The sequence below is a fragment of the Acinonyx jubatus genome, chromosome X (assembly GCF_027475565.1).
Source record: "Acinonyx jubatus isolate Ajub_Pintada_27869175 chromosome X, VMU_Ajub_asm_v1.0, whole genome shotgun sequence".
Lineage (NCBI taxonomy): Eukaryota > Metazoa > Chordata > Mammalia > Carnivora > Felidae > Acinonyx > Acinonyx jubatus.
The window spans coordinates 58,780,399-58,806,112 of NC_069389.1; the positions used below are offsets into that span (position 1 = coordinate 58,780,399).

General features: G+C 42.5%; 1 protein-coding gene across 1 annotated transcript in view; it reads left to right on the top strand.

Moving 5' to 3' along the window:
• The first annotated feature begins 16,121 nt into the window (after positions 1 to 16,121).
• Positions 16,122 to 25,714, top strand: part of SLC16A2 (solute carrier family 16 member 2) — a 137,673-nt gene continuing 128,080 nt past the window's right edge. Inside the window, exon 1 of the mRNA XM_027053723.2 lies at positions 16,122 to 16,781. Coding sequence (XP_026909524.2) covers positions 16,124 to 16,781 — 658 coding nt within the window. The 5' untranslated portion in view covers positions 16,122 to 16,123. The remainder of the gene's footprint in view (positions 16,782 to 25,714) is intronic.

The following is a 25,714-nucleotide window of genomic DNA, read 5'->3' on the forward strand; positions in this document are numbered from 1 at the left end:
AATATCTGGGAGTGCAGAAACACATTGTCTACTCCTAGTTTCCCTCTGCTACACTGAAACACACCCTGCTCCACCCCTCAAGTTTCCCTCACCTTGCTGTCCTATGATCTTTTCAGCAGTTAGTGTTTCCACCACTGACTTGGTGCTTGGGAAGTTATCTTACTATATATATATATATATATATATATATATATATATATATATATATATGACTTACCTCTTTAGCTAGATTGTGAATTCTTAGAGGTCCAAATGGGAGGAGGCAAGCAAAAGATATTGTAAGACCAGAGCACTTCCTAAATTGAACAAAACAAAATACCTACCAAATGTAATTCCCCAAAGTCTTTATTGAAAGAACCTTCTCCATGTGGTGGGAAACTCCTAGTTCTTATCATGCCTCTGATATTGCACTTTCCTCCTGAAGTTTCTCACTAATTATTCTCCTTTAACAACCTAACCCAAGCATGGGCACAGAACTGTTTGCTCCATAGGACAGAGAGACTAAGCTGAAATGTTCAAAAAGACAATAGTAAAGGGAAGGATATTATAGCAAAAGGGAAATGAATATCAACAGCACCGCAGAGCTAGATAACCCAGCTTTAAAGATACAGACTGTTCTTTAGGGCTAGCAAGTCCTAGTGTATAATAGTTGCTCAATAAATATTTGTTAAATGAATGAATATCTATACACAGCAGAAATAAAACAGTGTCACTCCCTCAAAGAGCTTAGACTCTAGTGGGAAGACATGTTAAATGGGTAGTTTTAATATAATTTTATAAGTTCTGTGATAGAAAATTGTAGTGGTTAAAATAACAGACTCTGGAGCCAGACAGCTACAGTGTGAATCATAAGTCCTTGGACAAATGATGTAATGTTATTCTCTGTCAATTGTAAAATGATGCCCCTACCTTATATGTATACTTATATATCATATTGCCTTCCACCAGGATTTGAGGTAATTGGAAGAAAAATCTTAGATAATTTAGATGGCACCTTAAGTCTTTTTCCTTCTATAGGCTTCAGTTTTCTCATCTGTAAAATGAGGAGTTTGGACTTTATGGAAGGTCCCTTCCAGCTCTGACAGTCTATGTTTTTTCTACATTTTGGAACTGAACCAATGCCAAATAACATAGTAAATTGTTTTCTTCTTTTTTTTCAGTGAAGGCAATCTTCAAACCATCTTGCTGTTAACATTAATTGACCACAAACTACATGTTAACATTTATTGAGTGCCTACTACATGCCAGGTACTATGCTAGGTGCTTCCCGAATTTTATTGCTAATCCTCATGAAAAGCCTGAAAGATGAGCCTCATCCTTATTGTGTATGGATTTTGTTAGTTGAAGTAACTAAATTGATTGATTGGTTGATTGCACCTTTTTTGTATCAGGCATCATGTTAAATGCTAAGGATACAAAAATAAATAATGTTGACCCTGTGTTCAGGGAGTTACAATCTATGAAAGGACACTGAGATGCAACACAGGCAAGGTCCACTCTTTTTTTTTTTAATATAATTTATTGTTAAGTTGGCTAACATACAGTGGATACAGTGTGCTCTTGGTTTTGGGAGTAGATTCCCATAATTCATTGCTTACATACAACACCCAGTGCTCATCCCAACAAGTGCCCTCCTCAATGCCAGAAGATGGTTTATATATACAATGGAACACTACTTGACAATGAGAAAGAATGGAATCCTGCCATTTACAGCAATGCGGATGGAACTGAAGGGTATTATGCTAAGTGAAATAAGTCAGTCAAAGAAAGACAGATATCATATGTTTCCACTCATATGTGGAACTTGAGAAACTTAACAGAAGACCATGGGGGAAGGGAGGGGGAAAAATAGTTACAAACAGAGAGAGAAGGAGGGAGGCAAACCATAAAAGACTCTTAAATACAGAGGACAAACTGAAGGTTGATGATGGGGGGTGGGGGAGAGGGGAAAATGAGTGAAGGCCGACTCTTTACACTGCATTGCAACCATACACCTGAGACACCTCTGTTCCAGCCATATAAGGGTTCCACTTCTCAGGATAGGAAACTTAAAAAAATTTTTTAAAAATTATTTAATGTTTATTTATTTTTGAGAGAGAGACAGAGCACAAGCGGAAGAGGGGCAGCGAGAGAGGGAGACACAGAATCCAAAGCAGGTTCCAGGCTCCAAGCTGTCAGCACAGAGCCCGATGTGTGGCTCAAACCCACGAATCGTGAGATCATGACTTGAGCTGAAGTCAGAAGCTTAACCGACTGAGCCACATAGGCGCCCCTTAAAAAATTTTTTTTAATGTTTATTTATTGTTGACAGAGAGAGAGAGAGAGAGAGAGAGAGAGAGAGAACATGAATGGGGGAGGGGTAAAGAGAGAGAGAGAGAGGGAGACACAGAATTTGAAGCAGGCTCCAGGCTCTGAGCTGTTAGCACAGAGCTTCAACTCACCAACCGCTAGATCATGACCTGAGCCAGTCAGACGCTTAACAGACTGACCAATCAGGTGCCACAGGACAGGAAACTTTTAAACTAGGGTTTAGCACAATGTTTAGCATCTAGTAGCCTCTCAATAAATATCTCTTGAATGAATAAAAATGAATAAATTAATAAAAGGATTAAAAACCCCATTCCATTTCTCCCTTGGATATAATCAAGAAACTAATCCATTTAATCTTTTCTCTCACTTCAAGCTTTGTTATTCCGTGCTGGCCCTCAAAAGGTTAAGTATTTCCTATCTCATTCTTTCCTGTAATGCTCTGCTGCTACTGTCTTTTCCCCTCTAAGCTTGTTCTAATAATACACCAACCGTTGAGCAGAATTGTTTCCTTGGCATTCAGGAAGCAGGATCCATGCATATGGCCAATTGATTTGTTTTTAATGTACCTATTATTATGAATAGCCATTGGCTCAAGCTGAAATCAGGATACATCCAATATCTTTTCCTTTCCAAGCCTCCACTTTGCCCATCAGAATGTGTCAATATTTAAATTCATTTCCCAGTAATATGAGTTCCTATTAGTGGTATAACCTGATTATGGAGAATAAAACCTAAGTTGTCTCTGTTTTTGGATGTCTTTGGCCACTACTAGAGCACCTTGTCTCCTTTTCACAATCAATCTCACTTGGCTCTTGGATTCAAGGTGGTGCTGTGTCATCACAACTCTTAAGTTACCCTCATATGAATGAAGGTATGAGGAGATGAATAAAGGAAAGTGAGTAAAGGAGGAAAAAAATATGTACTCACTTTCTCGAGAAAGCTCTCAAGACATCATCCATTCCCAAGTAGTTAGGATGAGTTAAGCACAGAGGAGGGGGATAATGAGAATGACCTACTGAATTCTGCTGTAGCCAGAAAAATTCTATTTGAGAATAGAAGAGGCCCAAAACAAGGAAATACCTTTGGCCTAAAATAGAGAATGTCAGGGATCAAAGGGCTTTCAGAGGTCATATAGTGTAGTGAATCCCAAGCACTAATCTGCAGATCCATGATAGTCTGACATTTTCATCAGTAGACACATGAGAAAAATTGTTGCCTACTGACATTTCCTGAGATAGTCTTCTTAGTAAAAGACTATGGCCCTTCTAAATTTTCATTATTTCATTATTAAAATATTATTTCATTAATGATATGCTACTGATGATACATGTCCTCACATGGCAACATTGAAAACTGACATCTTTATGTTGGTCCCAAAAGCTTTCTGAGACATTTTACAGAAATTATCCTAGTCTTTGAGATGTAAATTTTGGGTTGCTATTGTTTTGGTCTAGTGGTTTCAAAACCTGCCAGTGCATCTATATTACTGGGAGACTTGTTAAAACCATGAATTCTTGGCTACCACCACCAGATATTCTGATTGAGCAAATGTGGAGTGGGACTGAAGAGTCATTACTGTTATAAAAGTCTCTAGGTGATTCTGATGTGTGACCAAGTCAGAGAACTACTCTTCTGCTTCACCCACTAGTATGAGTAATCAAGGGCATAAGCAATGGGAATCATTCCATATTGGCTTATCTCTGCTAGGGAAAGAAAGAAAGCACATTCTTTCACTTGTATAAACCAGAGAATTTTATTAATATTTCCACTAGAATGTAAGCTCCACAAGGGCAAAGACCATTGTATGTTTCCAGCGCCTGACATAGTAACTGGCACACAATTGTTGCTCAATAACTATTTGTGTAATGAATGACTGAATGGCATAAGAAAAGCAATAGACAAGCCTCATTAATTCAAGACTAATCCTCCTATCTGCTTTGATGAACTGAGTCTGGAGATTCAGAAAAGACATAGAATTTCAACTGGAGAACGGTGAGAGGAATGGGTGGTGAGGTTTGAGAGATCAGCAGACAGGTGTCCAGAAGTCACAGAATGGTGGGTAATCCAGTGTGTTTGGCTCCTGAATGGAAGAAAAGAGGGGGTAACAAAGTGACAGAGAATGGTGCTAGACAGGTTGAATATGAGATCTTCAGAAAGAGGCACCAGGTTTTTTGTGTGTGTCCTTGGTATTTAGTACAGATCCTGGCAGATAGAGTCTCTTAGTAAATATTTGCTAAGTGAATAAGGCTGGTCACAAACCATAAAGGACGTTTTATGCCTGGCTGAGGAATTTAAACTTGATTCAAATGGAGAATCATTGAAAGTTTTTAGAGGGGCGCCTGGGTGGCTCACTCAGGTAAGCATCTGACTTCAGCTCAGGTCATGATCTCACCTTAAAAAAAAAAAAAAACAGAAAGTTTTAATAGCAGAGAAATAGCATGATTGAAATTGTATTTTAGAGCTGTAATTGACAGGATTATTTAGAAAGAGAAGTGACCAGAAGTCACAGGCATCTCAGACCTGTGACTCCTAATTCCCAAGCTCCATTAACACTGTTACCACTCTTTACTAGAAACCAGATCCAAAAATAAATTAAAAGAATTATTCACCATGATCAGGCTGGATTTATTCCTGGGATGCAGGGCTGGTTAAACATCCACAAATCAATCAATGTGATACATCACATTAATGAAAGAAAGGATAAGAACCATATGATCCTCACAATACATTTGACAAAATACAGCGTCCTTTCATACACATAATTTATTGTCAAATTGGTTTCCATACAACACCCAGTGCTCATCCCAACAGGTGCCCTCCTCAATGCCCATCACCCACTTTCCCCTCTCCCCCAAACCCCATCAACCCTCAGTTTGTTCTCAGTGTTTAAGAGTCTGTTATGGTGTGCCTCCTTCCCTCTCTGTAACTTTTTCCCCCTTCCCCTCCCCGCTGGTCTTCTATTAAGTTTCTCAGGATCCACATATGAGTGAAAACATATGGTATCTGTCTTTCTCTGACTGACAATTTTCACTAAGCATAGTACTCTCCAGTTCCATCCACGTTGCTGCAAATGGCCAGATTTCATTCCTTCTCATTGCCATGTAGTATTCCATTGTATATATAAATAATATATTTATCCATTTCTCAGTTGATGGACATTTAGGCTCTTTCCATCATTTGGCTATTGTTGAAAGTGCTGCTATAAACATTGGGGTACAAGTGTCCCTATGCATCAGCACTCCTGGATCCCTTGGGTAGATTCCTAGCAGTGCTATTGCTGAGTCATAGGGTAGCTCTATTACTAATTTTTTGAGGAACCTCCACACTGTTTCCCAGAGCGGCTGCACCAGTTTGCATTCCCACCAAAGTGCAAGAGAGTTCCCATTTCTCCACATCCTTTCCATCATCTAGTTTCCTGATTTGTTCATTTTAGCTACTGTGACCAGCATGAGGTGATATCTCAGAGTGGTTTTGATTTGTATTTCCCTGATGAGGAGTGACTTGAGCATCTTTTCATGTGCCTGTTGGCCATCTCGATGACTTCTTTAGAAAAGTGTCTATTCATGTCTTCTGCCCATTTCTTCACTGGATTATTTGGTTTTTTTGGGTGTGGATTTGGTGAGTTCTTCATAGATTTTAGATACTAGCCCTTTATCCGATATGTCATTTGCAAAAATCTTTTCCCATTCCATTCGATGCCATTTAGTTTTGATTGTTTCCTTTTCAGTGCAGAAGCTTTTTATCTTAAGGAGATCCCAATAGTTCATTTATGCTTTTAATTCTCTTGCCTTTGAAGATGTGTCGAGCAAGAAATTGCTGCAGCTGAGGTCAGAGAAGTATTTTCCTGCTTTCTCCTCTAGGGTTTTGATGGTTTCCTGTCTCACATTCAGGTCCTTTATCCATTTTGAGTTTATTTTTGTGAATGGTGTGAGAAAGTGGTCTAGTTTCAACCTTCTGCATGTTGCTGTCCAGTTCTCCCAGCACCATTTGTTAAAGAGACTGTCTTTTTTCCATTGGGTGTTCTTTCCTGCTTTGTCAAAGATTAGTTGGCCATACATTTGTGGGTCAATTCTGGGTTCTCTATTCTATTCCATTGGTCTATGTGTCTGTTTTTGTGCCATTACCATACTCTCTTGATGATTGCAGCTTTGCAGTAGAGGCTAAAGTCTGGGATTATGATGCCTTCCATTTGGTTTTTCCTCTTCTACATTGGCTATTCAGGATCTTTTATGGTTTCATACAAATTTTGGGATTGTTTGTTCTAGCTTTGAGAATAATGCTGGTGCAATTTTGATTGGGAATCCATTGAATGTGTAGATAGCTTTGGGTAGTATTGACATTTTAACAATATTTATTCTTCCAATCCAGGAGCACAGAATGTTTTTTCCATTTCTTTGTATCTTCTTCAATTTCCTTCATAAGCTTTCTATAGGTTTCAGCATACACATCTTTTACATTCTTGGTTAGGTTTATTCCTAGGTATTTTATGATTTTTGGTGCAATTGAAAATGGGATCAGTTTCTTTATTTGTCTTTCTGTTGCTTCATTATTGGTGTATAAAAATGCAACTGATTTCTGTACATTAATTCTGTATCCTGCGACTTTGCTGAATTCATGTATCAGTTCTAGCAGACTTTTGGTGGAGTCTATCGGGTTTTCCATGTATAGTATCATGTCATCTGCAAAAGCGAAAGCTTAACTTCATCCTTGCCAATTTTGATGTCTTTGATTTCCTTTTGTTGTCTGATTGCTGATGCTAGAACTTCCAACACTGTGTGAAACAACAGCAGTGAGAGTGGACATCCCTGTCGTGTTCCTGATCTCAGGGGGAAAGCTCATTTTTCCCCATTGAGGATATTAGCTGTGGGCTTTTCATAAATAGCTTTTATGAGTTTAAGTACGTTCCTTCTATCCCGACTTTCTCGAGGGTTTTTATTAAGAAAGGATGCAGAATTTTGTCAAATGCTTGTTCTGCATCGATTGACAGGATCATATGGTTCTTATCTTTTCTTTTATTAATATGATGTATCACATTGATTGATTTGTGAATGTTGAACCAGTCCTGCATCCCAGGAATGAATCCCACTTGATCAAGGTGTATAATTCTTTTTATATGCTATTGAATTTGATTTGCTAGTGTCTTGTTGATAATTTTTGCATCCATATTAGTCAGGGATATTGGCCTGAAGTTCTTTTTTTTTTTTTTTCTTTTTTCTGGGTCTCTGTCTGGTTTGGGAGTCCAAGTAATGCTGGCTTCATAGAATGAGTCTGGAAGTTTTCCTTCCCTTTCTATTTGTTGGAACAGCTTGAGAAGGATAGGTATCATGTGTGCTTTAATTGTCTGGTAGAATTCCCCAGGGAAGCCATGTGGTCCAGGACTCTTATTGGTTGGGAGATTTTTTGATAAGTGATTCAATGTCTTCACTAGTTATGGATATGTTCAAATTTTCTATTTCTTCCCATTTGAGTTTTGGAAGTGTGTGGGTGTTTAGGAATTTGTCCATTTCTTTCAGGTTGTCCAGTTTTTTGGCACATAATTTTTCATAGTATTCCATGATAATTTCTTGTATTTCTGAGGGATTGGTTGTAATTATTCCATTTTCATTTATAATTTAATCTATTTGCATCATCTACCTTTTCTTTTTGAGAAGCCTGGCTAGAGGTTTATCAATTTTGTTTATTTTTTCAAAAAACCAACTCTTGGTTTCATTGATCTGCTCTACAGTCTTTTTTAGATTCTATATTGTTTATTGCTGCTTTGATCTTTATTATTTCTCTTCTTCTGATGGGTTTCAGGTGTCTTTGCTGTTCTGCTTCTATTTCCTTTAGTGTTCTGTTAGATTTTGTCTTTGGGGTTTTTCTTGTTTCTTGAGATAGGCCTGGATTGCAATGTATTTTCCTCTCAGGACTGCCTTTGCTGTATCCCAACGTGTTTGGATGGTTGTATTTTCATTTTCATTTGCTTCCATGTATTTTTAAATTTCTTCTCTAATTGCCTGGTTGACCCATTTGTTCTTTAGTAGGATATTCTTTAACCTCCATGCTTTTGGAGGTTTTCCAGACTTTTTCCTGTGGTTGATTTCAAGTTTCATAGCATTGTGATCTGAAAGTGTGCATGGTATGATATAAATTCTTTTATACTTATTAAAGGCTGTTTTGTGACCCAGTATGTGATCTATCTTGGAGAATGTTCCATGTGCACTCGAGAAGAAAATATATTCTGTTGCTTTGGGATGCAGAATTCTAAATATATCTGTCAAGTCCATCTGATCCAGTGTATCATTCTGGGCCTTTGTTTCTTTATTGATTCTATGTCTAGATGATCTATCCATTGTTGTAAGTGGAGTATTAAAGTCTCCTGTAATTACCACATCCTTATCAATAAGATTGCTTATGTTTGTGATTAACTGTTTTATATATTTTGCTGCTTTCAAATTTGATGCATAGACATTTATTATTGTTAGCTCTTCCTGATGGATAGACCCTGTAATTTTTATATAATGCCCTTCTTCATCTCTTGTTCCAGCCTTCAATTTAAAGTCTAGTTTGTCTGATATAAGTATGGCTACTCCAGCTTTCTTTTGACTTCCAGTAGCATGATAGTTAGTTCCCCATCCCCTCACTTTCAATCTGAAGGTGTCCTCAGGTCTGAAATGAGTCTCTTGTAGACACCAAATTGATGGGTCTTGCTTGTTTATCCATTCTGATACCCTATGTCTTTTGATTGGAGCATTTAGTTCATTTACATTTGGTGTTATTATTGAAAGATATGGCTTTAGAGTCATTGTGTTATATGTAGGCTTCATGCTTGTAGTGATGTCTCTGGTACTTTTTGGTCCTTACAACATTTCACTCACAGAGTCCCCCTTAGGATCTCTTGTAGGGCTGGCTTAGTGGTGATGAATTCCTTCAGTTTTTGTTTGTTTGGGAAAATCTCTGTCTCTCCTTCTATTCTGAATGACAGACTTGCTGGATAAAGGATTCTCAGCTGCATATATTTTTCTGTTCATCACATTGAAGATTTCCTTCCATTCCTTTCTGGACTGCCAAGTTTCAGTAGATAGGTCTGCTACTACTCTTATGTGTCTACCTTTGTATGTTAAGGCCTGTTTATCCCTAGCCTCTTTCAGAATTCTCTCTTTATCCTTGTATTTTGCCAGTTTCCTTATGATATGTCATGCAGAAGATTGATTCAAGTTACATCTGCAGGGAGTTCTCTGTGCCTCTTGGATTTCAATGCCTGTTTCCTTCCCCAGCTCGGGGAAGTTCTCAGCTATGATTTGTTCAAGTACACCTTCCGCCCCTTTCTCTCTCTCTTCTCCTTCTGGAATTTCTACGATACGGATATTGTTCCATTTGATTGCATCACTTAGTTCTCTAATTCTCCCCTCATACTATTGGATTTTTTTATCTCTCTTTATCTCAGCTTCCTCTTTTTCCATAATTTTATCTTCCAGTTCACCTATTCTCCCCTCTGCCTCTTCAATCCGCACTGTGGCTGCCTCCATTTTATTTTGCACCTTATTTATATCATTTTTAAATTAATCATGACTATTTTTTAATTCCTTTATCTCTGTAGCAGTAGATTCTCTGCTGTTCTCCATGCTTTTTTTCAAGCCCAGCAATTAATTGTATGACTATTATTCTAAATTCTTGTTCAGTTATATTGCTTAAATTGGTTTTGATCAATTCGTTAGCTGTCACTACTTTCTGGAATTTCTTTTGAGGAGAATTCTTCCGTTTCATCATTTTGGCTAGTTTTCTGTCCCTTATGTGTTTTAAAAGCTTGTTGCATGCTCTGCACCTGCGAGTGCTGCTATATTAAAGGAGGGTCATACACTGTCTGGGACCTGGACCTTGAGGAGGTGTTTTTCCAGAGATTGTTACTTGCTCTGTGTTGTTGTGACTTTGGTTATTTTATTACCTTATTCATAGTGATATTTTGCACCCTCCACCAGGTGTGCATTGATGTCTTCCTTGGAGTAGCCCTATCTTTTTTCCAGCTTTCCCATTTTCTTCCTAGTAGAATCAGTCTCTTTTCCTCCCAGCCTTTGGTGTTCAAAATCCTTTGGCTTCTATACTTCTTTGTTTGAGAGATGCGGGAAGTATGGATCTCCCTACTTCTCTGCCATGTTGGCCAGTCTACAGCATCCTTTCTTGATAATACCCCTTAACAAAGTAGAGATAGAAGGGACATAACTCAAGATCATAAAGGCCATACGTGAAAGACCCGCAGCTAATATCCTCAGTGGGGAAAACCTAAGAGCTGTCCCCTAAGGTCAAGAACACACAGGGATGTTCACTCTCACCACTGCTATTCAACATAGTGTTGTAAGTCCTACCTTCAGCAATCAGACAACATAAAGAAATAAAAGTCTTCCAAATTGGCAAGGAAGAAGTCAAATGTTCACTCTACACAGATGACATGGAAAACCCAAAAGACTCAATCAAAAAACTGCTAGAATTGATACATGAATTCAGCAAAGTTTCAGGATATAAAATCAATGTACAGAAAATTTTTGCCTTTATATACACCAATAATGAAGCAGTGGAAAGAGAAATCAAGGAATAGATCCCATTTACAATTGCACCAAAACCAATAAAATATGTAGTAATAAACCTAATGAAAGAGGTAAAATATACACTGAAAGCTATAGAAATCTTATGAAAGAAATAGAAAAAGACACAACAAAATTGAAAAACATTCCATACTCATGTATTGGAAGAACAAATATTGTTAAAATGTCAATACTACCCTAAGCCATCTACATATTCAATGCAATCCCTATCAAAATAACACCAGCATTCTTCACAGAGCTAGAACAAACAATTCTAAAATATGTATGAAACCAGAAAAGACCCTGAATAGACAAAGCAATGTTGAAAAAGAAAAGCAAAGCTGGAGGCATCACAATTCTGTACTTAAAGCTATATTACAAAGCTATAATCATCAAAGCAGTATGCTACTGGCACAAAAAGAGACACATAGATTAATGGAACAGAATAGAGAACCCAGAAGTGGACACACAAATGTATGGCCAACTAATATTTGACAAAGCAGGAAAGAATATCCAATGGAGAAAAGAGAGTCTCTTCAGCAAGCGGTGCTGGGAAAACTGGGCAGCAACATGCATAAGAATGAAACTAGACCACTTTCTTACACCATACACAAAAAGAAACTCAAAATGGATAAAAGACCTAAATGTAGGACAGGAAGCCATCAAAACCCTAGAGGAGAAAACAGGCAACAACCTCTTTGACCTCGGTTGTATCAACTTCTTACTTGACATGTCTCTGGAGGCAAGGGAAACAAAAGCAAAAAGGAACTATTGGAGTCTCATAAATATAAAAAAAATCTCTGCACAATGAAGGAAACAATCAACAAAACTAAAAGGCAACGGATGGAATGGGAGAAGATATTTGCAAATGACATATCTCATAAAGAGTTAGTATCCAAAATCTATAAAGAACTTTGAAAACTCAATGCCCCAAAAATAAATAATCCAGTGAAGAAATGGACAGAAAATGTGAATAGACACTTTTCCAAAGAAGACATCCAGATGGCTAACAGACATGAAAATATGCTCAACATCACTCATCATCAGGGAAATACAAATCAAACCACAATGAGATACCACCTCACACCTGTCAGAATGATTAAAATTAACAACTCAGGAAACAACAGATGTTGGTGAGGATGCAGAGAAAGGGGAATCTTTTTGTACTGTTGGTGGGAATACAAACTGGTGCAACCACTCTGGAAAACAGTATGTAGGTTCCTCAAAAAATTAAAAATAGAGCTACCCTGTGACTCGTCAATTGCACTAATAGGTATTGATCCAAAGGATACAAAAATCTGACTCAAAGGGGCACATGCACCCCAATGTTTATAGCAGCACTATCAACAATAGCCAAAGTATGGAAAGAGCCCAAATTTCCATTGACTGATAAATGGATAAAGAAGATGTGGCATATATATATATATATATATATATATATATATATACGCATATATGTATGCGTATATATATATGCATATATATATACGCATATATATATATATATATATGAATATTACTCGGCAATCAAAAAGAGTGAAATCTTGCCATTTGCAACAATGTGGATGGAACCAGAGTATATTATGCAAGCAAAATAAGTCAGCCAGAGAAAGACAAATATCATGATTTCACTCATATCTCGAATTTAAGAAATACAATAAATGCACATAATTAACATAGTGGAAGGGAAGCAAAATATGATAAAAAACAGAGAGGGAGGCAAACCATAATAGACTCTTAAATAGAACAAACTCAGGGTTACTGGAGGTGTGGGTGGGTGGGGGAGTGGGTTAAAGAGGTGATGGATACTAAGGAGGGCACTTGTTGGGATGAGCACTGGGTGTTATATGTAAGTGATGAATCACTAGATGCTACTCCTGAAATAATTATTAGATTATATATTAACTAACTTGGATTTAAAATAAATAATAGTTTAAAAAAAGCCACTGTTACCACTCTTTCCTTCACTCAAGCAAAAAATGTCAGCATCATTTTTGCTTCTTCTTTCCCCTCAGTACCCAAATCTGTCAACTCTATTATAATAGTGGTTCATAGTGTCATCTCTTAGTGTTCATCCTCAGTCAGTGCCCTATTTCATACTATCAAAAATTTTTTAACCTTGTTGGTTTCCTTACTTTTTATATTTTCAAGCCACAGTATCTTTATACACAGTTACCACAATTTTCTTTATAAAATGTAGATTTGAGGGGTGGCTGGGTGGCTCAGTTGGTTGAGCATCTGACTCTTGATTTTGGCTCAGGTCACCATCTCAGGGTCATGGGATCGAGCCCCATGTCTGGCTCTGTGCTGGGCATGGAGCCTGCTTAAAATTCTCTTTATTTCTCTCTCTACCCCTCCCCCACTTGTGTGCTCTCTCTCTCTCCCCCCCCTCTCCCTCTCTCTCTCTCTCTCAAAATAAATAATAAGCATTTAAAAAATAAGATGTAGATTTGATGTTTTCTGCTCAAAAATCTTCAGTGGTTCCCTTGTATATCCAAAATGGTCTACACTTCTCAGCATGCCATTTAATAACTGTGAAGTAGGTATTAGCTCCATTCTGCAATAAAGAAAAGGGAAAACAACTTGCTGAGAACCACATAGGTATGCAAAGGTAGAATCAAGATTGGAATCCAGGTCTTTTTGTGCCAGTACTCTAGCCATTATAAAATACCTTCTAAAGAGGGGAGAAAATCGTAGGTATTACATATGTTGTTACAAGGATGGGATGATGGTTACATGATCCTGTCTTCTAAGAGGGACACATACCTTGGAGCTCACACAAATGAGCAAAGATCCCTGTGCTACCTCTTACTGGCTTTGTAGACTTAAACAACTGACTTAACCTCTTAGAGCCTCTGTGTCCTCAGTTATAACACAGGAGACTCCATCCCAATCTTATAAGGTTGTTAGGATTATATGAGACAGTGTATGTAGAGGGATAGCATAGTGCTAGGTTCACAGGAGATTCTCAATGAGTGTTATTACCCACCCTCACCCCCCATTCCAGGGATCTAAAAACCCATTTAAGCAATGAAGAAATTGAATTTAGACAGTAGGGTATGAGATGAGCTGCAAGAATCCATATCTATTCATAGATGTGAGGTTGAAAATAACCTTTTTCAGGGTTTTATTCAGGTTCCTGGAAATGGACACCAAGGCTAGTGCCCCTTCGGGCAATACTTGGTCTTGTTTATGGTGACACCCCTGACAAAAAAACCCAAAAAACAAAACAACCATATCTTAAGCACTAGTGCCCCTTATGTGCATGATTTGTCACTCATGGCTAAAGCACTGTGAATTTTTATTAAAATGCAAATGTTTCCTGGAAAAGGTAACATACATATTAACTTTTTAACCCTGATTAACTTTCACTTACCTCTTTCTATGAGTAGAAGCCTTCTATGCCTTTATGCTTTCTCTCTTTTAGGCAGGGACACCCGACCCCTAGCCCCAGACTGTTAAAATCCTTCTCAATATTCAAGGTCCATCTAGGCCACAACCTCTTCCAGAAACCTACTGAGATTGCTCAGTCAAATCCTGCCTTCCCGCCTCTGCCCCTCTCCCAAAAAGGCAAGCCCTAGACTCCTGTGGCGAAGCTTAGGAAGTGAGGCTTTGATGTATGGAGACCTGCGTTGAATTCCAGCTTGTACTTGATTTATTTCATGACCTTAGGCTAAAAAAAATGCCTTGACCTCCTTGAGCCTCAGGTTTTGTTCTTGACTAAAGAGGTGGCAGTGAAGGCGCTCTATTCGCTCAAGCAATGCCTGCTCTGCTCACCAGTATGGCTCTCGCGATTCGTGAATTTGGACAGATTACTTTCATGACAGGCAAGCTCCTTGAAACCCCTCTATTCTTCCGCCCAGTTCGGTCTGCTTTTACGTGCTTAATAACTCTACGTTCGTCTGCATCTGCCAGAGCCATGAGCTGAATTTTCACCCAGCATATAGTCTTTTCACCCAGCAAGAAGGTTAATGAGATGCTGAGTAGAAACCGCTTGGCACTCGCCGGCCTGCTAGTGGAGACCGGAGTAGCTTAGTAACCACACTACGACCTGATGATCAGTGCATAAGACGCGTGGGCCCTCAGCTGACGCAGAACTTCCTGGGATCGCGGGACGGGTCCCCAGGACTGAGGCTGGACACAGCAGCGCACTTTGGCAGGGGGCCAGGCGGCCCACAGGGCAAATCACCCATCCTTGCCTCCTGGGATCCATGCGCTCTCTGGATACCCAAATCCCCCTTACCCTCGCAGGGCTGGGGCCTTAGTCTGGGACATTCAGTGGGATTCCTACGTCTCTAAGCCTCAGGTAGGCGGACAGGGGCTGTGGGTGCTGGAAAGACACCCTTGGCCCGTGGCTCCGCAGAGTCCTGAGGGCCGGAAGATCCGCGCTTGTCCAAACTGGCGTCTTGACCCGGCCCCGACTCTTCGTTCCCCACTGAGGGACGGAGAGCCAGGAGGAGCCTGAGCTGAGCTTAGGCTCCCGCCCTGCCCGGGCCCGGCCCCCTCCGGTGCCACTGCACCTCCCTCCCTTCCTGGCCCAGCCCCCGAACCAGACCCGGCCCTCTATGGCTCCTCTGGGCTCCAGGTTGGCGCAAACAAAACCCTGATTGACTGCCCAGAGGGGCGGGTTTCGCTGCCGGGCTGTCTCCTCCCATTCGCGTCCCGCCGGGGATTTGCCGGGAAGGGCGGGGGCGAACAGGGAGAGACTGGTGGGGTGGGAGGGGTTGTGCAGGACCGTGGGAAGCTGAGACCCCGGGCTCTAGAAGATTGTGCCCACCATCTGTCCGAAGCCTGGGCTTTCCCCCTCTAGGTCGCTTTTCTCAAGCTCAAGTGGGGGACAAAGGGACTCCCGAGGACAGGGTGGAGTCTCTCAAAGTCCAGGTCTCATCCTGGGGTCCTCAGGACCTCTCCAGTTCCAGGATGCGTGTGAGGAAGAAGGGAGTGAGACCAAAAGACAGTGGGGCTTCCCTGGAAATTTTGGGTTGATCAATGTCTGTTTGGAGCCTGTGTGGAAAAGGCACGGGAAACAGGACAGTTTGTGGAAAAACCATTTTAACTCTCCCTCTATTGGGCATATGGACAAAGAAGACAGGATTCAGTAGTTTTGAAAGGAAGTTGAGGTAGGGAGCAGGGCTGAAGTACGCGGGCGAGTATGGGGAGCAGGAAGGGCTAGGGAGAAGAGCAAGGTTCTAGCGGCTGCCTGTTGAGGGAGGAAGAGGTGGGGGGGAAAAGAGGAGGGGGAGGAGAGAGATGACATGGGGAGAGCAGAAGGGGGGTTGGACGTGGGAGGAGGAGGAGAGGACTCGAGGGACCGTCTGTCGCGGGACAGGCTGGCCAGCTGGGGCGCGGAGCCGGGAGGAGGAGGCAGCGGCAGCAGCAGTGCTCCGAGGAGCAGCAGCAGCGGCGGCGGCGGCAGAAACAAGTACCAGCCACACAGCGGCTCCTCTCGCCTGAGCAGCCACAGTCCCCCTGCCGAGATGGCGCTGCAAAGCCTGGCGAGCAAGGAAGCCAAGGGGCCCTGGCGGGAGGCAGACCAAAAACAGCAGGAGTGGGTGGGAAGCGCCGAGCCAGAGCTAGAGCCTGAGCCGGTGCCAGTGCCCCCACCAGAACCGCAGCCGGAGCCACAGCCGGAGCCACAGCCGGAGCCACAACCCCTACCGGACCCTGCTCCCCTGCCGGAGTTGGAATTTGAGCCCGAGCCAGTGCATGAACCCAAGTCCACGCCCGCCGTGGAGACCCGCGGCACCGCTCGAGGCTTCCAGCCCCCCGAAGGTGGTTTCGGCTGGATGGTGGTCTTCGCTGCCACCTGGTGCAACGGATCCATCTTTGGCATCCAGAACTCTTTTGGGATCCTCTACTCCATGCTGCTGCAGGAGGAAAGAGAGAAAAATCGCCAAGTAGAGTTCCAAGCAGGTGAGTGGCCCCGCGCACCCCTCCTGGCATTTGGACAAGGGTGTCCTCTGCTCCCACTGCTGCTGACCCCTGACCTCACAGTCGTAGGCGCCCCTTCAGCTTTCCTCTTCTACTCCTCCCCCTTGTCCCTTGCCCACGGCGCTGCTAAGGCGCAAGTTGCGGGGCTCTGGGCACCCTAAGCTGTTGGAGACTAGGCACAAGACGTCCCTTTGGTGGGACCTGGGATATTCATTGATCACATGCAAGGAATGAACTTTTTTGCCCTGGGACAAATCCAGACGCACTTTTTTTTTCTTTTAATATGCTGACCATGTGTAGTGAGAGAAAATATTTGCAGATTTTTTTGGAGGGGGAAGTCACGGAGACAGGAGAGAGTTGGGAGGCAGGGAGGGCTTTGAGAGAATACTGTACTGCAGATCTTCGCAGCAGCCCCTGTTCCCGTACCGGGAGCCGAGGTGTTTTCTGTCAAAAACACTTTAGGAATACTGGTGACTGAGCGGAGTCAAACACAACCAGGCGTGTGTGTCTGCTGGAGACAGAAAGGGAGGGGGGGAGTGTGGGTGGGGTGTGCACGCACGTCTCTTTTCCAGTGGTGGTTATGGCCCAGCCAGGTCAGGCCATCCTCTGTCACTCTGAGGAATCCAGCATATCTCCGTGCCCTCTGAGCTGAACCCCAAAGCAAGCAGAGAGGCGATCTCCAACGTCTCCTGCCAGAGAATTGTAAGGCGACTGGCAGGCTGGGCCCTGAGACTCACTCCACGCCTCCCCCAACCTGAGCCTTGCTCTCCCTGGCACTCTGAGTCTCTCCACTCTCCGCGGGATGCCTGTTTCGGCCTTAGCGGAAATGCTGGCCTTCACCTCTCTGGCTTTCGCTTGGGGCTGACATGGTCTTCTTCCCTAACACAAGCAGGGCCAGGGAGCATAGCCTTAGCTTTCTAGGCCCAGCGGCCGCAAGACTGCAAGTTTGCATTCTCCTCGCATTGAATCTGCCTGTGGGCTGGTGAAGTCAGAGGAGCCATCCTGTTTTCTCAGAAAGCCAATGACATTGCCCTCTCAGCAGTTCTGATGAGGAGTCTAGGGAAGGAGTGAAGGATTTGGGATGCCCTCTCCCTCAAGGCTCGCTCCTTCTTGTGTCTCCTAGGGACAGCTCCACTAGACTTGCCCAAAGTTTGCCACTCAGAATAGGTGGTTTTTCATAGTGTTGCCCTGGGGCTGAAGGGTTCCCCACCATATCTCCGTGCCTGCTCACAGGCAGGTGAGCTTCTCGCTCACAGGCAGGCGTCTTCTCGCCACCATAACATGTACTTCTGCTGCCCTCTGGGGGGGCCTCGGGATTATTTATTGAACATAGAAACCTTGAATTCTAGGGCATTCACTGGTGGATTCCCTGGGCGTTTGGACAGCTTCTCCTACCACTCTGAACCAAGGACCCATCTTTTTGTTGTTGTTGTTCTTTGTTTTGTCATTGTTTTGTTTTGTTTGTTTGTTTGTTTGCAGCTTCATTGGGCTGCCTTTGAAGAAGAGGTTTGGAGCTATTGGTACCTCTTGTGACCTATTGGCACCGCACAGTGTGGGCCCCACTTGAAAGTTAGACTGTGTATCAATGGCTGTCCAGGGTGGAGACTACCAGGCCACATTGATGCTTGAAAGTAGGGGGTCCCTGGACTGTGTGGAACAACTGGAAAGAAGGTCACTGCCACATTTACCCCTGGGAATACCTTTTCCTTGCTTTGATTCAGTTCAGGGGCTCCTGGGAAGGCAGCCAGGGTAGGGCCTTTTGCTGTTGTCTAGGTTACCTAGGAGGGCACCTGCTGAGCATTGCCCTGTGGTTAAAGGCAGGCTGTTGGCCTTCAGAGTCAGTGGCAAAGTCTGGGTGAAACTTCATGGGAGGTAGTGGGGGATGGGCTGAAGCTAGACCCTGGCATTCATGTCCTGTGAGCAGGCTTGGAGCTGGGCCCTTTGGAGTGTGTAATAAAACTTGGGAAAATCACTACTTTACCAGGAAGAGGTTTACTGCTGGGGAACAAACTTCAAAGTAGGTGATCATAGGGGACTCAGGGGGAGGGCTGGCTGGGACTTTCCGGTCAAGACCTCACAGTGCAGCTGGGAAGGGGGGGGTGCACTGGGCTGTGCAGAGCTGTGGCTGGTGTGTACTCTGACACAGACTAGGTCCATTGAAGGGGTAGGTTTACTGGTTTAAATTATGGTGAGTACAGGTCAAGAAGGGACAGAAAGGAATTTGGTATGTCCCCAGGGTCTCAGAATACTTTGGCTTAGGTCTTTGCTGTGGTGCATCTTGAATTCATGAAAGTTGTTTTTGATACTGAATACTCTTGGGAACTCCTCAGTTTTTATTTTGAAGAGGTCAAGAACACCCCACCACATTCTTGAGCTCCTAGAAAATCTCATCCTTAGCACTAACTTTCTTTGGCCCCTCAGCTTTCCCAAGCAACCATTCAGATCCTGAGATTACAAATGTGTCTCTGCCTCCACACGCTTTCTGCAGTTTACTCAACATTTCCCAGCAACCTATGTCACAGCACTAGTGTCTCAAGGGATAGAAGAAGCCAGTAGAAGCTTGCTAAAATGTTTACCAGCCAGTATTTGCCTAATAGCCATTCTGGGGAACTTGGAACATATACTCCTATAGTCAAGGAGGTTGGTGCACTCTCCATTTCCATTAATGTCTGACATGCTTTTCATCTCTAAAAATCTATGAATTTATGGAGGCACCACACAGCCCAGATTCTCTTTGGCTAAGCCTAATATCTTCACAGTCCTAAATCTGCTGCTGATTGGCTTTATGAGTCTGAGGTTCTGCAGATAATTGTGACTGTTATGAGGGAGCCCCAGAGGAAGGTAGTTTTGATCTGTGGGAGCTAACTACACATCAGAGAGGTCTCGGCATGGGAAAAAAAACCATGGAGAGTAGAAGGAAAGTGGAATTCAGGCCATTCTAGAGCATGCAATGTACACTTTTTGTGGACTCTGTGATGTGTACAGTTCTGTGGTGACACTAGCAGTTTATCTTATGCCTTCACCTGTTTTTAAAGGGAAACCAACTTACCCTGGGTCTTATGCCTGGGAAGAATGGCAGGCAATAGGTTCCTGTGATGGAGGCAAGTGACCAAGGTCTGATTTAGGGGAAAAGGAAAAGATCAGGAGAGAAATGAGTCTATACTTTTTGCAGAGCTGGTGGGAAATTTGGGAGTCCTCCTGCCCAGACCAAGCAGCAGACAAGACAGGGAAGCCAGACAATTTGGTGGAAAGTATAGCATGGCTTCCTGGGTTTAGAGGAGAGACTTTTGGAGGGAAGAGGGTAAAGAGGAACAAGGTAACATTGGTTACAAGCCCCAAGTCATTATTGGAACCCCAAGTGGGTTAGAGCTGAGGCAGGCTTAGGATTGGGGATCCAGGGGACAAGGTAGACCAAGCCAGAGTTGTTAACAGTGGCTCAAAGCTTAGGTCTTTTTAAATGTGTTTCAGAGTAAACCCATTAGTCTGCACTTTCCACCTGTACTGCCAGTCTACCACTGAGCCATAAAATATGATGGGAGGTATCTTTTATTGGGCAGTTCATAAGCATGTCCCTTGTAGGCTCCTAGGTTGGAGGATTGGGGCTAGGGCTCTCACCATCCATGGAAAGGGACAAGGGTCAGGAGAATTTACTACTGGGCTCAAGATTGTTCAGACTCATGGATCACTCTAATGGAGACAGAATTTTCTAGGCATGGGGAAAATGGGTACACTATGCATTTGGGCAGAGAGTCCCAAGGATGGGTGGGGTCAAAGGTAAGTTAAGCTATCTTTCTCTCATTGCTTCGTTCAATGTCTCATTGGGCTGACCAGTAAATTGCTTAATTTAGGAAGCAGGTATTTTTTGAGCAAGTCTGCCAGGATCTTGTCTTTGGCTGAAGGTTTTGCCTACTGTCCAGATAATCTTGACCAGGTTGGCTTAGAGCCTGCAAAGGAGCTTTGGGCCACAGGGTCATTGGCCAGGCATCCTTCAAGTGACTCTTCTGTCTTCTTTCCAATAAACTGGGTCCAAACCTAGGACCTTGACTCATACTGGAAGGGATGAGGAGAAGAGGTTGGGATATTTGGAAGACAACCAGGGGGATGCTTGTTTTAGCTGGAGTAGCTGGTTGAGGCTGGATCCCTGGCTCACTGTCCAGTGGCCTCAAATGCTCATTCTAAATATAAATCTGGACACTAAAGGGCTGGTGATCTCAGTAATACCAGCTAGACAGTGACTAAGAGTTAGACAACTTGTGCCCCTGACTTGCTCTGTGGCTTTGAGCAGGTACTTTACCTCTCTGTACTTCAATTTACCTATCTGTAAGATGAGAAGGTTTGAGTAGATGAACTTTATAGCTCTGCCGTTCTATCCTTCTAGAATTATGTTATATTTTATTCTTTACTATTCACTTGACATACATTTTGACTCATTCAGACAAAATGGAAATTTGTTAATCTATCTGCCTGAATGAAGATGCAGACAAGGTTAAGAGGCAATTGGGAAAACAATGAAAAACCATGTAGATATTATTTTCCCATGTCATATGAATTAAAAGATTATAGGACTGCTTATATATACACCATTGTGGTTGAAAAGATCCACTACTTTTTATCAGTGTGTAAAGGCAACTCTGGATATACAACTGCTTCTCCCAGAATGCCCTGCTTAGCATGGAACTGGAGCCCCAAGAGAATTCCCTCAACTTGGCTTGCTGCAGGCTAGTAGGCTAGTAGTAGTAGGTCTGTATGCTGCTGTTTCCAGTATTTGAGCCTGTTCCTAAAATCATTAAACTATAAGCATTTACTTAAGCTTCAGCTTGGACCCTTCTCCAGAAACTTAATTTCCCACAGCTCACTCTTATTTCTCAGAAATAATGGTTAGTACGACCTTGATTTGCTGTTACTTCAGGGTAGAAGAGTAAACCAAGATTTTAAATGTGACATAGTGGTTTCCTTCAGGGGGCTTCAGACAGAGAATCTTTATAGCTGGCTTAGGGCTACTGCCTGGGTCCCACTGTGGTTGGGTATGGGTATGGGGTTGGGTATGAGGACTGCTGTTTCAATCCTAGAGGAGGCCCTATTGGGTATCCCTGGTCAACTTCACTTTCATTCAGGGCTTAGCTGAGAGTGTGGCTACTGAAGTAGCATGCAGAGAGCTCTCTCTCATTTTCCCCTAAATTTATACTTACTTGTCACTGGAAACATTTCCTCCAGTGCCACAAAGAGTAAACAAGCAGCTGGACTGTCAACATTTGCAGAAATATGTAAAGGATGCCATCTCAACTTTTTGAACAGATCAGTTTCCCAAGACGGTGTGCTGCTTTTACCACCAGCATATTTTTGTTTTGTCTTTTTAAAAGAAGGAATCATTTACTCTTTTCAGATTGTGTAAAAGATGGAGTGGACTTTCTTGCCTTGGAACTGTCTCACTTGGGAGTCAACGAGTAAACCTTAGAGAAAAGGCTTTATTTGTAATACACACACACACACACACACACACACACACACACACCATATGCCTCACCTGAAGCCATGGATGATGAAAAAAATTATTTTCCCATCTGTTTATGGAATCAGGTTTAACATAACAGAGACTTCTGTAGGGGTTATGGGAGATTAGCACAAAGGGCCCAGACTGAACAACTTGTTAGGTGAGAGTGATGGAGAGAATATGGCTAGCCTGGGCTGTATCTCTTGTCCTGTACCACTTTGTAACTCCCCAACACTGGAACTTGGAAACATTTATTATAAGTTCCTTTCTGTTTCCATCCCTCCCCTTATCCTGCATCACTCTCCGTACTCAAAGGTTACTGGGAAGCGGGTTTAGAACACTCCAGCCCTCTCTCATTTTAGGGATGATAGAGGACGAAGCCCAAGAACATTTAATTACCTACCTTGAAGGAGGGTGCTGTGGTTAGTAATATGAAATCATCTGGCACCTATTTGTGGTGGGGAATGTGGCCTGTGTGGGTGGCTTGAGGAAGTACATGTGTCTTCACCCTGGTAGTCTTGCCTATCTCTATCTTCTACTTTGCTCCAGTTTCTGGGGTTGACAGGAGAAGAGTGGATGAAATTGGCTGTCCCAACCATATTTTCTAGGATCCTCCTATTTTCATGGTGCATTTGTACCACCTTTGTTAGATATGCCATCCCCTTTCCTCCCAGTATTGTTATCTCTATTCTCTTTCTTTCTCTTGCTCAATTAATGGAATAACTGGAGTTCAAGATGTGATAGAGGCCCAACTCCAGCATGGATCTTGGCCCATTTCTACATACCCCACAGAGGCATCTCTTCCTTTTTCCCTTTTCTTCCCTCTCTTACTCTTCACTTTCTGGGGGAAAGGTGACTTTCTATGTAGCAGTCAAGAGTGTGGAAGCCATTAGCTCTGGATTTTTGTAATAAGATAGCTACCATGAACTCTCTTTTGTCATTTCCACACTCCTTTTCATAGCCCCAGGACCCCAAACAAGGAGATAGTATTGTAGCAAGTCTTACCCAATTATATTCAACAAATGTCCTGGTCAGTTGTACCCCTTTGTCTTCAAATCCTTACTTTCCTTGTTCTGGGGCAACTGAACCTTCAGAGATTTCAGATTGGTTTTCAACAGCTTCGGTGGTTCTTGAATAACAGAAGTCTTCATTCCATTTTGAGTCTCATCATCTCTCTTCTTGCTGAAAAATACTACAGAATTGGTTGTAGAGGAGTCAGAGAAGGGAGGAGACAGACACTAGGTCCTAACTAGAGTTAAAAGTGCCTTCAGTGATGGTAGAAAGAGAGGAAGTAAAGCTTCCAGGTTAGTTGCTTCCCTGCTTCTATGTAGCTGAAGGGAAAAGAGGAAGGAAAATGTCGCTAAACAAGCAGTCCCTACACAATCTTTTTGCTCAATTTACCTTGTGGATCTACCCACCCACAGAGATCAGCCTCTTATCCAGGCTGAAAGGGTATGTGCATGAACTCATATGTCCAGACATATGTGTATGTGTGTATATCTTGGCATGTGATGTCTGTCTGGGCCAATTAGCACAGTTTCTTAGAACATACACCTATGAGGCTGAGATCACAGGTTCAGTCATTTGTTCAGGTCACTGAGCTTCTCACAAAGAAAAGAGCTCTTTGTCTATTTACCATTCATACTCTTCATGTGGGATTGCCACTAATCCCAAGGTGACTGGGTAAAAGTATGGAGATGACTCTCTATAAGCCCACCCTGCTACTTACTATTATTATTATTAACATTTATTTAGTATTTAGCAAGTAAATTTGTGCCAGGCATTATATTAAGCTCTTTACGTGTACCAGCTCATTTTAATTCTCAACAACACTAGGAAATAGGTACCATTATTTTCTCCACTTTGTAGATAAAAAGACACAGGCACAGAAGTTAACTAACTTGCTTAAGCTCATATGTCAAGAAATGGCAGAGCCAGGATTTGAACACAGAGAATCTGAGTCCAGAATTCCTGCTTTTAAATATCACCTAATACATAGTAAAGATGGGAATAGGCAGCTACCAAGGGGACTGCTGCCAAGCTTTCCATTCCTGTAGCCTCAGGGCATCCTTTTGACTAATGGATAAAAAAGATGACCAAGAAAAGGTTTAATAGACAAAAGTTTGACAGTCTTCTGATATATGGCATACTCCTCTAACTACCCATCTCACTCTACCCAGAGTCATGATCCTTGGGTACAAAAAGGGCTAGAGAAATGGTCTCTTCTTAATTGGTTAGACTTGAACAAGTCATATAAACTTCCACGTCTTCAGTGTTCTCATCTGCACAATGAAACCAACAGTATTTTATAGGTCTATGAAGGATCCAATGGAATTATGTATATGAAAGGTCTTTGTAAATTGTGAAGGAATTGGTGCTATTTTTATTCTTATTATCCAGTGACCTGTTCTAGCCCTTAGAAATTGAGTTGCTATACCTTTCTTTAAATGTTTCTGTAAGGAGAATCAACCCTCTTCCCCACCTTCCACCTCCCCATTCAATCTCTTTCTCATATCCCCTCTGTATTATTCTGCAACTTGATCTGGGTGTCCTGTATCTAAGGACTGGCTGTGTTTTCTTTGTTCCTCAGTTCTCTAAGAGCCCTGAGAAAGGAGGGGCCATATCCCAGGTCATATACATTCAAGGAAACAAGACATGTTAAAATATTTACAGCTCTTGGCAGGAGCTCACAAACCTCCCTACAAGTCAAGGACTGAGTTTTTTAGGAGGAGTTGCTAGGGATTGGGGGGTGGGTGGGTTGAGTGGTGGGTGAAGTTAAGGCGTCACTTCCTCCCGAGGGTCTCTTACAGAGCCTCTGTTCTCCTGCAGGTAGTAAGGAAGAAGGAAAGGGATATTTAGGGTCAGAAGGTCTGGGCCAGGGGATATTAAGTGTAGAAGGGGCCTTGCTCTTTTGTATTCAGTTTTGGAGTGGGCCAATTTCCTTGTGTTCTAAACAGGATAGCCCTGGAGAACAGAGGACGCAGAAGGCCAGAGGCTTGGAGACTGCAATAGTAGTTTTGAACAAGCATTTTAGTGACCCTTAGGGAGCTTCCATTAAGACCATTTAGTAGGCAAATCAGAATGGAAATGTTTCTATTTTTTGTTACAAACAACAAAACACAATCTTCAAGTCTTTCTTTGAGACTAAGATTTCAATACAGTAGGATTAATCATCTTGATTTGTGGTTTTTTTTTTTAATGTTTATTTATTTTTGAGAGGGAGAGGGAGGGAGAGAGACAGAGTGCGAGTGGTTGAGGGGGCAGAGAGAGAGAGGGAGACACAGAATCCAAAGCAGGCTCCAGGCTCTGAGCTGTCAGCTCAGAGCTGGATGCAGGGCTCCAACTTACAAACCGTGAGATCATGACCTAAGCTGAAGTCAGACATCTAACTGACTGAGCTACCCAGGCGCCCCGATTTTTGGTT